Consider the following 12,155-nt stretch of genomic DNA (forward strand, 5'->3'; position numbering starts at 1 on the left):
ATCCAGGCTTCGGCTGATAAGTGGCAAGTAACATTCGTGCCAGACAATGACCATCTCCAACAAGCGAGAGTCTAACCACCTCCCAATGACATTCAATGGCATTACCATTGCCAATTCCACCACCATCAACATCCTGGGGGACACCATTGACCAGAAACTTAACTGGACCAGCCACATAAATACTGTGGCTACAAGAGCAGGTAAGAGGCTGGGTATTCTGCAGCGAGTGACTCACCTGCTGACTCCCCAAGGCCTTTCCACCATCTACAAGGCACAAGTCAGGAGTGCGATGGAATACTCTCCACTTGCCTGGATTAGTGCAGCTCCAACAATACTCAAGTAGCTTGACACCGCCCAGGACAAGGTAGCCCACTTGATAGGCACCCTATAGACCACCCTAAACATTCACTCCCTTCACCACCAGTGCACCGTGGCTGCAGTGTGTACCATCTACAGGATGCACTGCAGCAACTCGCCAAGGCTTCTTCGATAGCACTTCCCAAACCCGTGACCTCTACCACCTAGAAGGAGAAGGGCAGCAGGCACTTGGGAACAACACCACCTGCACATTCCCTTCCAAGTCACACACCATCCCGACATGGAAATATATCATTGTTCCATCATCATCGCTGGGTCAAAATCCTGGAACTCCCTACCTAACAGCACTGTGGGAGAACTTTCACCACACAGACTTTTTATTTTATTCGTTCATGGGATGTGGGTGTCGCTGGCAAGGCCAGCATTTATTGCTCATCCCTAATTGCCCTTGAGAAGGTGGTGGTGAGCTGCCTTCTTGAACCGCTGCAGTCCGTGTGGTGAAGGTTCTCCCACGGTGCTGTTAGATAGGGAGTTCCAGGATTTAGACCAAGCGACGATGAACGAACAGAGATATATTTTCAAGTTGGGATGGTGTGACTTGGAGGAGAATGTGCAGGTGGTGTTCCCATGTTCCTGCTGCCCTTGTCCTTCTAGGTGGTAGAGGTGCTGTCGAAGAAGCCTTGGCGAGTTGCTGCAGTGCATCCTGCAGATGGTACACACTGCAGCCACGGTGCGCGGTGGTGAAGGGAGTGAATGTTTAGGGTGGTGGATGGGGTGCCAATCAAGTGGGCTGCTTTGTCCTGGATGGTGTCGAGCTTCTTGAGTGTTGTTGGAGCTGCACTTATCCAGGCAAGTGGAGACTATTCCATCACACTCCTGACTCGTGTCTTGTAGATAGTGGAAAGGCTTTGGGGAGTCAGGAGGTGAGTCACTCGCTGCAGAATGCCCAGCCTCTGACCTCTTATAACCACAGTATTTATGTGGCGGGTCCAGTTTCGCTTCTGGTCAATGGTGACCCCCAGGACATTGACGGTGGGGGATTCGGCGATGGTAATGCCGTTGAATGTCATTGGGAGGTGGTTAGACTCTCTCTTGTTGGAGATGGTCATTGCCTGACACTTGCCTGGCGTGAATATTACTTGCCACTTATCAGCCCAAGTCTGGATGTTGTTCAGGTCTTGTTGCATGCGGGCACGGACTGCTTTGTTATCTGAGGGATTGCGAATGGAACTGAACATTGTGCAATCATCAGCGAATATCCCCATTTCTGATGTTATGATGAGGGAAGGTCATTGATGAAGCAGCTGAAGATGGTTGGGCCAAGTACACTGCCCTGAGGAACTCCTGCAGCAATGTCCTGGGGCTGAGATGATTGGCCTCCAACAACCACTACCATCTTCCTTTGTGTCAGGTATGACTCCAGCCACTGGAGAGTTTTCCCCCTGATTCCCATTGACTTCAATTTTACTCGGGCCACTTTGTACCACACTCAGTCAAATGCTGCCTTGATGTCAAGGGCAGTCGCTCTCGCCACACCTCTGGAATTCATCTCTTTTGTCCATGTTTGGACCAAGGCTGTAATGAGGTCTGGAGCCGGGTGGTCCAGGTGGAACCCAAACTGAGCATCGGTGAGCAGGTTATTGGTGAGTAAGTGCCGCTTGATAGCACTGTCGATGACATCGCCCATCACTTTGATGATTGAGAGTAGACTGATGGGGCGATAATTGGCCGGATTGGATTTGTCCTGCTTTTTGTGGACAGGACATACCTGGGCAATTTTCCACATTGTCGGGTAGATGCCAGTGTTGTAGCTGTATTGGAACAGCTTGGCTAGAGGCGCGGATAGTTCTGGAGCACAAGTCTTCAGCACTACAGCTGGGATGTTGTCGGCGCCCATAGCCTTTGCTGTATCCCATGCACTCAGCAGTTTCTTAATATCATGTGAAGTGAATCAAATTGGCTGAAGACTGGCATCTGTGATGGCGGGGATATCGGGAGGAAGCAGAAATGGATCATCCACTCAGCACTTCTGGCTGAAGATGGTTGCAAATGCTTCAGCCTTGTCTTTTGCACTCACGTGCTAGACTCTGCCATCATTGAGGATTGGGATATTCACGGAGCCTTCTCCTCCCGTTAGTTGTTTAATTGTCCACCACCATACACAATTGGATGTGGCAGGACTGCAGAGCTTTGATCTGATCCGTTGGTTATGGAATCGCTTAGCTCTCTCTGTAGCATGTTGCTTCCTTTGTTTAGCATGCATGTAGTCCTGAGTTATAGCTTCACCAGGTTGGCACCTCATTTTTAGGTACACTTGGTGCTGCTCCTAGCATACTCTTCTGCACTCCTCAATGAGCCATGGTTGATCCCCTGGCTTGTTGGTAATGGTAGAGTGAGGAATATGCCAGGCCATGAGGTTACAGATTGTGCTGGAATACAATTCTGCTGCTGCTGATGGCCCACAGCGCCTCATGGATGCCCAGTTTTGAGCTGCTAGATCAGTTCTGAATCGATCCTATTTAGCACGGTGGTAGTGCCATACAACATGTTGGATGGTATCGTCAGTGCGAAGACGGGACTTTGTATCCACGAGGACTGTGCGGTGGTCACTCCTACCAATACTGTCACGGACAGATGCATTTGCGACAGGTAGACTTGTGAGGACGATGTCAAGTAAGTTTTTCCCTCGTGTTGGTTCGCTCACCACCTGTCGCAGGCCCAGTCTGGCAGCTATGTCCTTCAGGACTCGGCCAGCTCGGTCAGTAGTGGTGCTACTGAGCCACTCTTGGTGATGGACATTGAAGTCCGCCACCCAGAGTACATTCTGTGCCCTTGCTAACCTCAGTGCTTCCTCCAATAATGCTCAATTTGGAGGAGAGCCGATTCATCAGCTGAGGAAGGACGGTAGGTGGCAATCAGCAGGAGGTTTCCGTTGCCCATGTTTGACCTGATGCCATTAGATTTCATGGGGTCCTTAGTCAATGTTGAGGACTCCCAGGGCCACTCCCTCCTGACTGTATATCACTGTACCGCCTCTGGTCGGTCTATCCTGCTGGTGGGACAGGACATATCCAGGGATGGTGATGGAAGAGTCTGGAATGTTGGCTGAAAGGTATGATTCTGTGAGTATGACTATGTCAGGCTGTTGCTTGACTAGTCTGTGGGACAGCTCTCCCAATTTTGGCACAAGTCCCCAGATGTTAGTGAGGAGGACTTTGCAGGGTCAACTAGACTTGTTTTGCCTTTGTCGTGGCCAGTGCCTAGTGGTCTGATGCCATGTGGTCCGTCCGGTTTTATTCTTATGACTTTTTTTAAAATCGAGATTTTACAACTGAGTGGCTTGTCTAGGCCATTTCTGAGGGCAATTAAGAATCAACCACATTGCTGTGGGTCTGGAGTCACATTTAGGCCAGAAGGTTTCCTTCCCTAAAGGTATTTAGTGAACCAGATGGGTTTATACGACAATCAGGTAGTTTCGTGGACACCATTACTGATACCAATATTTTAATACCAGATTTTATTTAATTAATTGAATTTAAATTCCCTAGCTGCCATGGCAGGATTTGAATTCATGACTCTAGATTATTAGTCCAGGCCTCTGGATTACTAGTCCAGTAACATAACCACTATGCTACCGTACCCCGACTGCAGCGGTTTAAGGCGGTGGCTCACCACCACCTTCTCAAGGGCAGTTAGGGATGGGCAATAAATGCTGGCTTTGCCAGCGACGCCCACATCCCATGAACGAATAAAAAAAAAAGAAAATATGGACTAGCTGTAATGTTTGGAACCTGTTTGGTTGGGGGGGAGGGGGTGTTGGCAATTTGTGGCGTTAAATGCAGAAAACAACTTTGGGAGTCCACTGTAGTTTGCTCTATTGGCCTGTGTGGAAATAGTGAGGAAATTTCATTCTGCTTATGATCTTGATCTCTTTGTTTCCCTCCTCCAGATTTTGGTGTGAGTGCATTCTTAGCCACGGGAGGTGACATGACCAGGAATAAAGTAAGGAAGACCTTTGTGGGCACACCCTGCTGGATGGCACCTGAAGTCATGGAGCAGGTGAGGCACTCTGCATTCATAGCAAAACATTTCAGTGTAACCGTGCTTATTTATTTTTGTGAATTGCAAATATCACAAGGGCATTTACATTATTAACTTTTTCATAGAAAGTTACAGCACTGAAGGAGGCCATTTGGCCCATCGTGTCTGTGCCGGCCGAAAAAGAGCTATCCAGCTTAATCCCACTTTCCAGCACTTGGTCCATAGCCCTGTAGGTTACGGCACTTCAAGTGCACATCCAAGTACTTTTTAAATGAGTTGAGGGTTTCTGCCTCTACCACCCTTTCAGGCAGTGAGTTCCAGGCCCCCACCACCCTCTGGGTGAAAACATTTCTCCTCAGCTCCCCTCTAATCCTTCGACCAATTACTTTAATTCTATACCTCCTGGTCACTGACCCCTCTGCCAAAGGAAATAGGTCCTCCCTATCCACTCTATCTTGTCCTGCCATAATTTTATATACCTCAATTAAATTTCCCCTCAGCCTCCTTTGTTCCAAAGAAACAAACCCCAGCCTATCCAATCTTTTCTCATAGCTAAAATTCTCCTGCCCTGGCAACATCCTCGTAAATCTCCTCCGTACCCTTTGAGGTGCCATCACACCTTTCCTGTAATGTGGAGACCAGAACTGTATGCAGTACTCAAGCCGTGGCCTAACCAATGTTTTATACTGTTCTAGCATAACCTCCCTGCTCTTATGTTCTCATGCCTCGGCTAATAAAGGAAATTTTTATAGAATCATCTATAAAATTCTAGATTGTAGTACACAAAGTGACCATTTGTTTCATTTTCTGCCCCTCTCCTGAAGATGCCGACATTTGCTGGGGTGTGGTACTGAGCTCTTTGACGTGTAGCTATTCTTCCCGTTGAGCTCAGATAATAAACTTTAACAGTCTGCTTGTCCCTTAGGGATGGGAGCAACCAAGCCTGATTCTGTCCCCTTTTGTCACTGATACACGTGCACTTTTCAGCAGGATATGGATCAGGAGGAGAAACCCATCTTCTCCCCACCCACTCCACCCCAATATATTGAAATCCAATTCAGCACAGACTGGTGATTGAACCTGGTGATTTCCTGGTTTGTTTGATTCAGTTACCACACTAGTGGATTTATCCACTAAGCCCTCAAAAATGTTTCACATCCAAAATGGAGACTGAGAGCAGGAAGGCTGAAGAAATTAATTCAGAAAATTAGTTAAGAAAAATAACGTTCATTTGGGCGAAGGAGATTTGCCTGAACTGACTGGCTGTCTGGGCCAATGAAGTACAACATTAGAATTAATATGTGACCGGCTGCAATATTTGGACAGAACTAACGAGTGAGTGCCACTGTTAGTAATTCTCAAGTATCAAATCCTTTTATTGCTGTTTTTAAATCAATACTCTGCATCAAAAATATCCACAGACAAATGAGCAAACTGATGTGGATCTTGTATCTTGCAAGTTGTGTTTATTTTTACAAATGAATGTCACCATTAGTGACCCATTCAGTTTTCAGTAACTTAATGTTTAGCATATTTGCTCCAAAATTAAGTGACTCCCACAGTTTGCTTAGTTTGAACCTTCACATTGACTTGTTGATGGTTTGAGTTTGCTCGGTGTAAAACTATATTTTTATATGAGAGGGACAGGCTCTTAAGTTACTTGCTCCCTTTTCCCTATTGGGTTTCCTTGAATTGTGTGCCATTCTGTATCAAGAGGGCAGATAACAGGGTATGATTGTGTCGTCAGTATGTTACTGGACAATCAACCTTGAGGTTGTGATTCCAAATTCCACCATACCATACCAAGTTATGAAATTGAATTCAAGAAATTCGCTGATTTATCGCTAGCACAGGGAAAAATTACAATGAAGGCTGCCAGATTGTTGTAAAAACCCATTACTGGGTAATAAAACTTCAGGACTCGAGTGTTGAGAGAGCTGAAGTGCACAGTCCAGTGGGTGACTTCCTCCTCTCTCCCTTCCCTCCCTGCAGAGAAGCTCAACCTTTATTACAGCGACACAGCTGAGATAGGGATGCTCAGCTTGCGGGGTGAACCTGTATCCCATAACTTTTGTAGCATTAGTTCCCAGCTCAATGGGTAGATGCCCAAAGCGGTGTGTTACTGAGTCACAAAAACTCTGAAGGTCCTAAGGTTCAATCCCTTACCTGTGCTCACTTAGCTGAGCTAGACCATGGTGGCAGTCGGAGTGCTCCAGTTTGCCACAGGAAGGGGAAAAGTGTCCAGGGTTTTTGCTCGTGGTTGCCATCAAGAAACCCCTGCTAGAAATTGCACGTGTGTATGTTGGGTGAGAATGGCTGCAGGCTCAGGTATGAAGTCCTCAATGATGGAATAGCTTGCCAATACTCATTAGCTAGCCTCACGCATGAAGCATGGCCAACTTGGAGCATGATGCTGGAGGGCTTCAGTCACCAGTAGAACTGTACCCCAGCAAAAGGCAGCACCTTCAGGGAGGAGGAAAGAAAACTGGACAAACCACCCACCCCCACCCCCTCCACTTCTGACACGAGGCAATGTTTTTTTTTCAGAAAAAAGTGAGCATGAGTAAATGTATTCTTGGTCCATTGTCACTTCAGTGTCACTTGTGAACTGGAGCAGTTTTAATAGATATACCATTTAAAAATTCTATAGGCTTAAGCTTCACTTGATTGCAGGTGATATTTATATTTCCCAGCTAGTTTTTATCTTGGCAAAAGCATTAAAATTGCTGAGGCAGTGAATCTACTCTTAGCTGTAGCTCTGCTCTGATAAGTTCACATTTTTATCCCCTCCCCCACCCCCGAAATAATTGCAACCTGTAAAGGCAAGAGTTTAAATAAATTTTGCATTAAAGATCTGTAAGTCACCTGAAAAAAGATTAAAATAAAAACCATGAATACTGGAAATCTGAAATTTAAACGGAAAATGGTAAAATTTACAGCAAATTAGGGTTGCTCTCTAAAATTTTAGCTTTCTTACTCTTGCAGATTCTGATTGAATTACTGTGTATTTCTAGTATTTTCTGTGTGTTTTTTAAGCTGTAAAAATAAATCTTCCTCCATTGTTTGATAGTCCATAGTGATTCATTGCCAGTTTTCCTATTCCCTGCACAAAGGAAGTGCTCAGTGACCAGTTGATTTTTTTTTATTATTATTATTCCCCTCCTTCCCTTCCTTCCCTAGCCTAAGATCTCGATGGAGAATGGGAAGTAGTGGTTGCAATGCTGCTCTGTTTTTCCATCCTCATAACTCTCTGTTCTGAGGCGCAATGTGGTGACTTCTAAAATTTTGAAACCCAATAAGTGATTATTTCCATCTCACTCGTACCCTAATGTGATGAAAGAAAATCCTTCTCACCTCTAGCCTCCTCCTCCTGTGTTTCGATCTGTAATGTCTTTATTTTATCAATTATTGCCATTGCTCCTTCAACCTATCCTCCTAAGCTCTTCCTCCTCACTGTGTTGAAATCAAGACTTACCATACCGTCTCCTACTCTTAACTCCTCCTTTCCCAGGATCTCGGAACTGCTTATCTACTTTAGTTTTCTATTGCTCATACATTCCACAGGTAAATTAAAACCCATGCTTGGAATGTGTATCTAGTGCTTCCTGATTTACCACTTTTTCACCCATACTCTTTTCAGCCTTGCTAGTGTCCTGCACTATTATACTTGGTTCCTCACCTTGATTTCTCAATTTAAAAAATGACTGTTACAGTTTAATGAAAGGAAGGTTGAGGAATAGTTGGTACAATTCTGGACTGAACTTGGGGTGAAATATATGTAATATGAAACTTTAAGGTAATTCTATTTATATTTTGTTGCAACAGGTTAGAGGTTACGACTTCAAAGCAGACATTTGGAGTTTTGGAATTACAGCCATTGAACTGGCGACAGGAGCAGCTCCTTATCATAAATACCCACCAATGAAGGTAAGAGTTACTGCCAAGTCTAATGGCTGCTGTTTTACATTTACGTTTAAATTTGGATTGATAGACATTACTGGAAATAAAAATTCTATCTGCAGAAAATTGCTGGAAATATACAGTAGGTCAATCAGTATATGAAAAGGAAAATGTCGGTTTACATTTAATAGAGCCATAGAAGTTAGAGCAAAGAAGGAGGCCATTTGATCCATGGCTCTTTGTAGTAGAGCAATCAAAAACTAATCTCGCTGCCGATCTCATCCCATAGGCCTGCATCACCTTATGCTTCAAATATTTATCCACTTTTCTCTTAAACGATGCAATGGTCTCAGCCTCAACAGCTCCCTCTGGCAAAGCATTATATGCTTCAACAAACAAAAAATCTTTAATTTATATAGCGACTTTCATGACCTCAGGACATCCCAATGTTATTTCACAGCCTATGAAGTACTTTTGAAGTGTAGTGACTATTGTAATGTAGGAAATTCTCTGTGTAAGGAAATTTCTCCTAACCTCTTTCCTCACTCTCTCTCAGTGACCTTTTGAAATTGATGAATCATCGTCACTGACTCCCCAACCAGAAAGAATAAGCTTTCCCTTTACACCCTATCAAAACCTTAGATAATTTTAAAAACCTCCATTAAATCTCTTAGCCTTTTCTGTCCCGATGGAAGTAGTCTCAGTATCTCATAACTATAGTTGCCCATCCCTGGCATTATTTTGGTCAACCTATGCTCTATGACATTAACGTCTTTTCCGTAATGGAGCACTCCACCCTGCTTACGGTACTTTAACTGCGGCCTAACCAACATTTTGTACAAATTTATCTTTACTTCTTTTTTCTTGTACCTCTTGACAGTGCAGCAGCACACCCTCAATGCTGCACTGGAGTGTCAGCCCAGATTTTGTGCTCAATTCTCTGGAGTGGGTCTTGAACCCACGACCTTCTGACTCGGAGGTAAGAGTGCTACCACTGAGCCACGGCTGTCACCTTTCTATATTCCTACAGTCCTCTTCACTGTTTGCCAAATCCCCAACTTTTATGTCAATAACAATTTTTTATATTGTGCTCCCCATGCCCAAGTCCAAGGCATCTTATACACGCAGGGAATACAGTGGACGCAGCATTGACCCCTGGAGTACACTACTTCCAACCCACCACCAATCTGAGCAGCGCCCATTAACCATAACTCTTTGTTTCTTGTCCATCAATCAACTTTCTATTTATGCTGTTACACTCCTCTTATACCATAGCCTACATTTTTGTAAGAAGCCTCCTATCAACACCATCTAAAAATCTATATGTGCTGGATTCCCTTTATTTATTTTGATCGTTTCTTCAAAAAACTCTATTAAATTCATTAAACACGCTTTGCCTTTAACAAATCTACAGTGGCTGTCTTGATTAACCCATATGTTTGTAAACACTCATTAATTTTATCTCAAATTATGGATTGTAAGAGTTTGCTCACAACTGATGTTAGACTAACTGGCCTACAGTTACCTGGTTCACCCTTTTATCCTTTCTTGAGCAGAGATGGTTATCCTAGATTCCCCGAGTACAATTTGCTTATCTAAGGAGCTTTGAAATATTGTAGTTACAGCTTCTGCTATCTGCTCTCTGGCTTCCTTCAGTAGCCTAGAATGCATCCCATTGGGGCCTGGTGACTTATCCATCTTCAGTTCAGCTAATTCTTTCAAAACTAATTCTTTTCTAGTTATCTCTTCACTGCATAGCATTCATGGTCATGGATATGACCTTCCCTCTGAACTGAATCCTCTGGAAGGGTACTACCTGTAACAATAAGCTGCCTTTTCTCTTTCAGATACCCATCAATCTACATATTTCCAGCATTTTTCTGCTTTTATTTCATTTTTCCATCATTTGTGTCATTTCCTTTTTTAATCTGTACCATTACATCTCCCTAGGGAGATGTTGAAAGCAGATACTATTGATCCATTAAAATGCAAATTAGATTTCTTTCAGAAAATAACATTTTGGGGTACAGTATATGAGTAATTTGAGACCTAGAAGATGCAGCCTGCTTGGGAGGAAAAAGGTGACTTTGGACCCATGGTTCCCAAAGCGCTCCACTGGGGTTTTCCTTCTGTCTTTTCTAGGTCTGTTGTAGACTAATTGATAGAGATTGATTGATATGATTAATGAACAATTCCATTATCGTAGCATGCGACTACTGGAATGGTAGAAGGCAAACATAGAAACATAGAAACATAGAAAATGGGAGTAGGAGTAGGCCATTTGGCCTTCGAGCCTGCTCCGCCATTCAATATGATCATGGCTGATCCTCCACCTCAATACCATATTCCCGCTCTCTCCCCATACCCCTTGATGCATTCTGTGTCTAGAAATCTATCTATCTCCTTCTTAAATATATTCAGTGACTTGGCCTCCACAGCCTTCTGTGGTAGAGAATTCCACAGATTCACCACCATCTGAGTGAAGAAATTTCTCCTCATCTCAGTCCGAAATGTCCTATCCCGTATCCTGAGACTGTGACCTTGTTCTGGACCCCCCCAGCCAGGGGAAACATCCTCCCTGCATCCAGTCTGTCTAGCCCTGTCAGAATTTTATGCATCCCCTCTCCTTCTTCTAAACTTGAGTAAATACAGGCCTAGTCGACCCAATCTCTCCTCATACGACAGACCTGCCATCCCAGGAATCAGTCTGATGAACCTTCGCTGCACTCCCTCGATGGCAAGTATATCCTTTCTTGGGTAAAGAGACCAAAACTGCACATAATACTCCAGGTGTGGTCTCACCAAGGTTCTGTATAACTGCAGTAAGACATCCTTGCTCCTGTACTCAAATGCTCTTGCAATGAAGGTCAACATACCATTTGCCTTCCTAACTGCTTGCTGCACCTGCATGTTTGTTTTCTGTGACTGGTGTACAAGGACACCCAGGTCCCTTTGTACATCAACATTTCCCAATCTATCACCATTTAAATAATACTCTGCCTTTCTGTTTTTCCTTCTACGTTATACTGCATCTACCACGTTATACTGCATCTACCATGTATTTGTCCACCCACTCAACTTGTCTAAATCGCCTTGAAGCCTCTTTGCATCCTCCTCACAACTCCCAATCCCACCTAGTTTTGTGTTGTCAGCAAACTTGGAAATATTACATTTGGTTCCCTCATCCAAATCAGTCATTGATATATATTGTGAATAGCTGGGGCCCAAGCACTGATCGCTGCGGTGCTCCACTAGTCACCACCTTCCATCCTGAAAAAGACGCATTTATCCCCTAAGGGGATTAGCATCCTTGAAAGTGGATAAATCAGCAGGGCCAGATGAAATGTATCCCAGGCTGTTAAAAGGAGCCAGGGAGGAAATAGCGGAGGCTTTAACAATCATTTTCCAAATTTCATTTGATATAGGCGTAGTGCCGGAGGATTGGAGGACTGCTAACGTTGTACCGTTGTTTAAAAAGGGAGCGAAGATAGACTGAGTAATTACAGGCCAGTCAGCCTAACCTCGGTGGTGGGCAAATTATTGGAATCAATCCTGAGGGACAGGATAAACTGTCACTTAGAAAGGCACGGAGTAATCAAGGAGAGTCAACACGGATTTGTGAAGGGGAAGTCCTGTCTGACTAGCTTGATTGAATTTTTTGAGGAGGTGACAAGGAGGATCGATGAGGGTAGTGTACATGGATTTTAGCAAGGCTTTTGACAAGGTCCCACATGGCAGATTGGTCAAAAAAGTAAAGGCCCATGGGATCCAAGGGAATGTGGCAAATTGGATCCAAAATTGGCTCAGTGGCAGGAAACAAAGGGTAATAGTCGACGGGTGTTTTTGCGAAGGGAAGGCTGTTTCCAGTGGGGTGCCGCAGGGCTTGGTACTAGGTC

At 44.4% G+C, this 12,155-nt stretch overlaps 1 protein-coding gene across 1 annotated transcript in view; it reads left to right on the forward strand.

Moving 5' to 3' along the window:
• Positions 1-12,155, forward strand: part of oxsr1b (oxidative stress responsive kinase 1b) — a 216,610-nt gene that overhangs the window by 123,007 nt on the left and 81,448 nt on the right. Inside the window, exons 6-7 of the mRNA XM_067978763.1 lie at positions 4,268-4,377; positions 8,185-8,286. Coding sequence (XP_067834864.1) covers positions 4,268-4,377; positions 8,185-8,286 — 212 coding nt within the window. The remainder of the gene's footprint in view (positions 1-4,267; positions 4,378-8,184; positions 8,287-12,155) is intronic.

This window comes from Heptranchias perlo, chromosome 3 (genome assembly GCF_035084215.1).
Source record: "Heptranchias perlo isolate sHepPer1 chromosome 3, sHepPer1.hap1, whole genome shotgun sequence".
NCBI lineage: Eukaryota > Metazoa > Chordata > Chondrichthyes > Hexanchiformes > Hexanchidae > Heptranchias > Heptranchias perlo.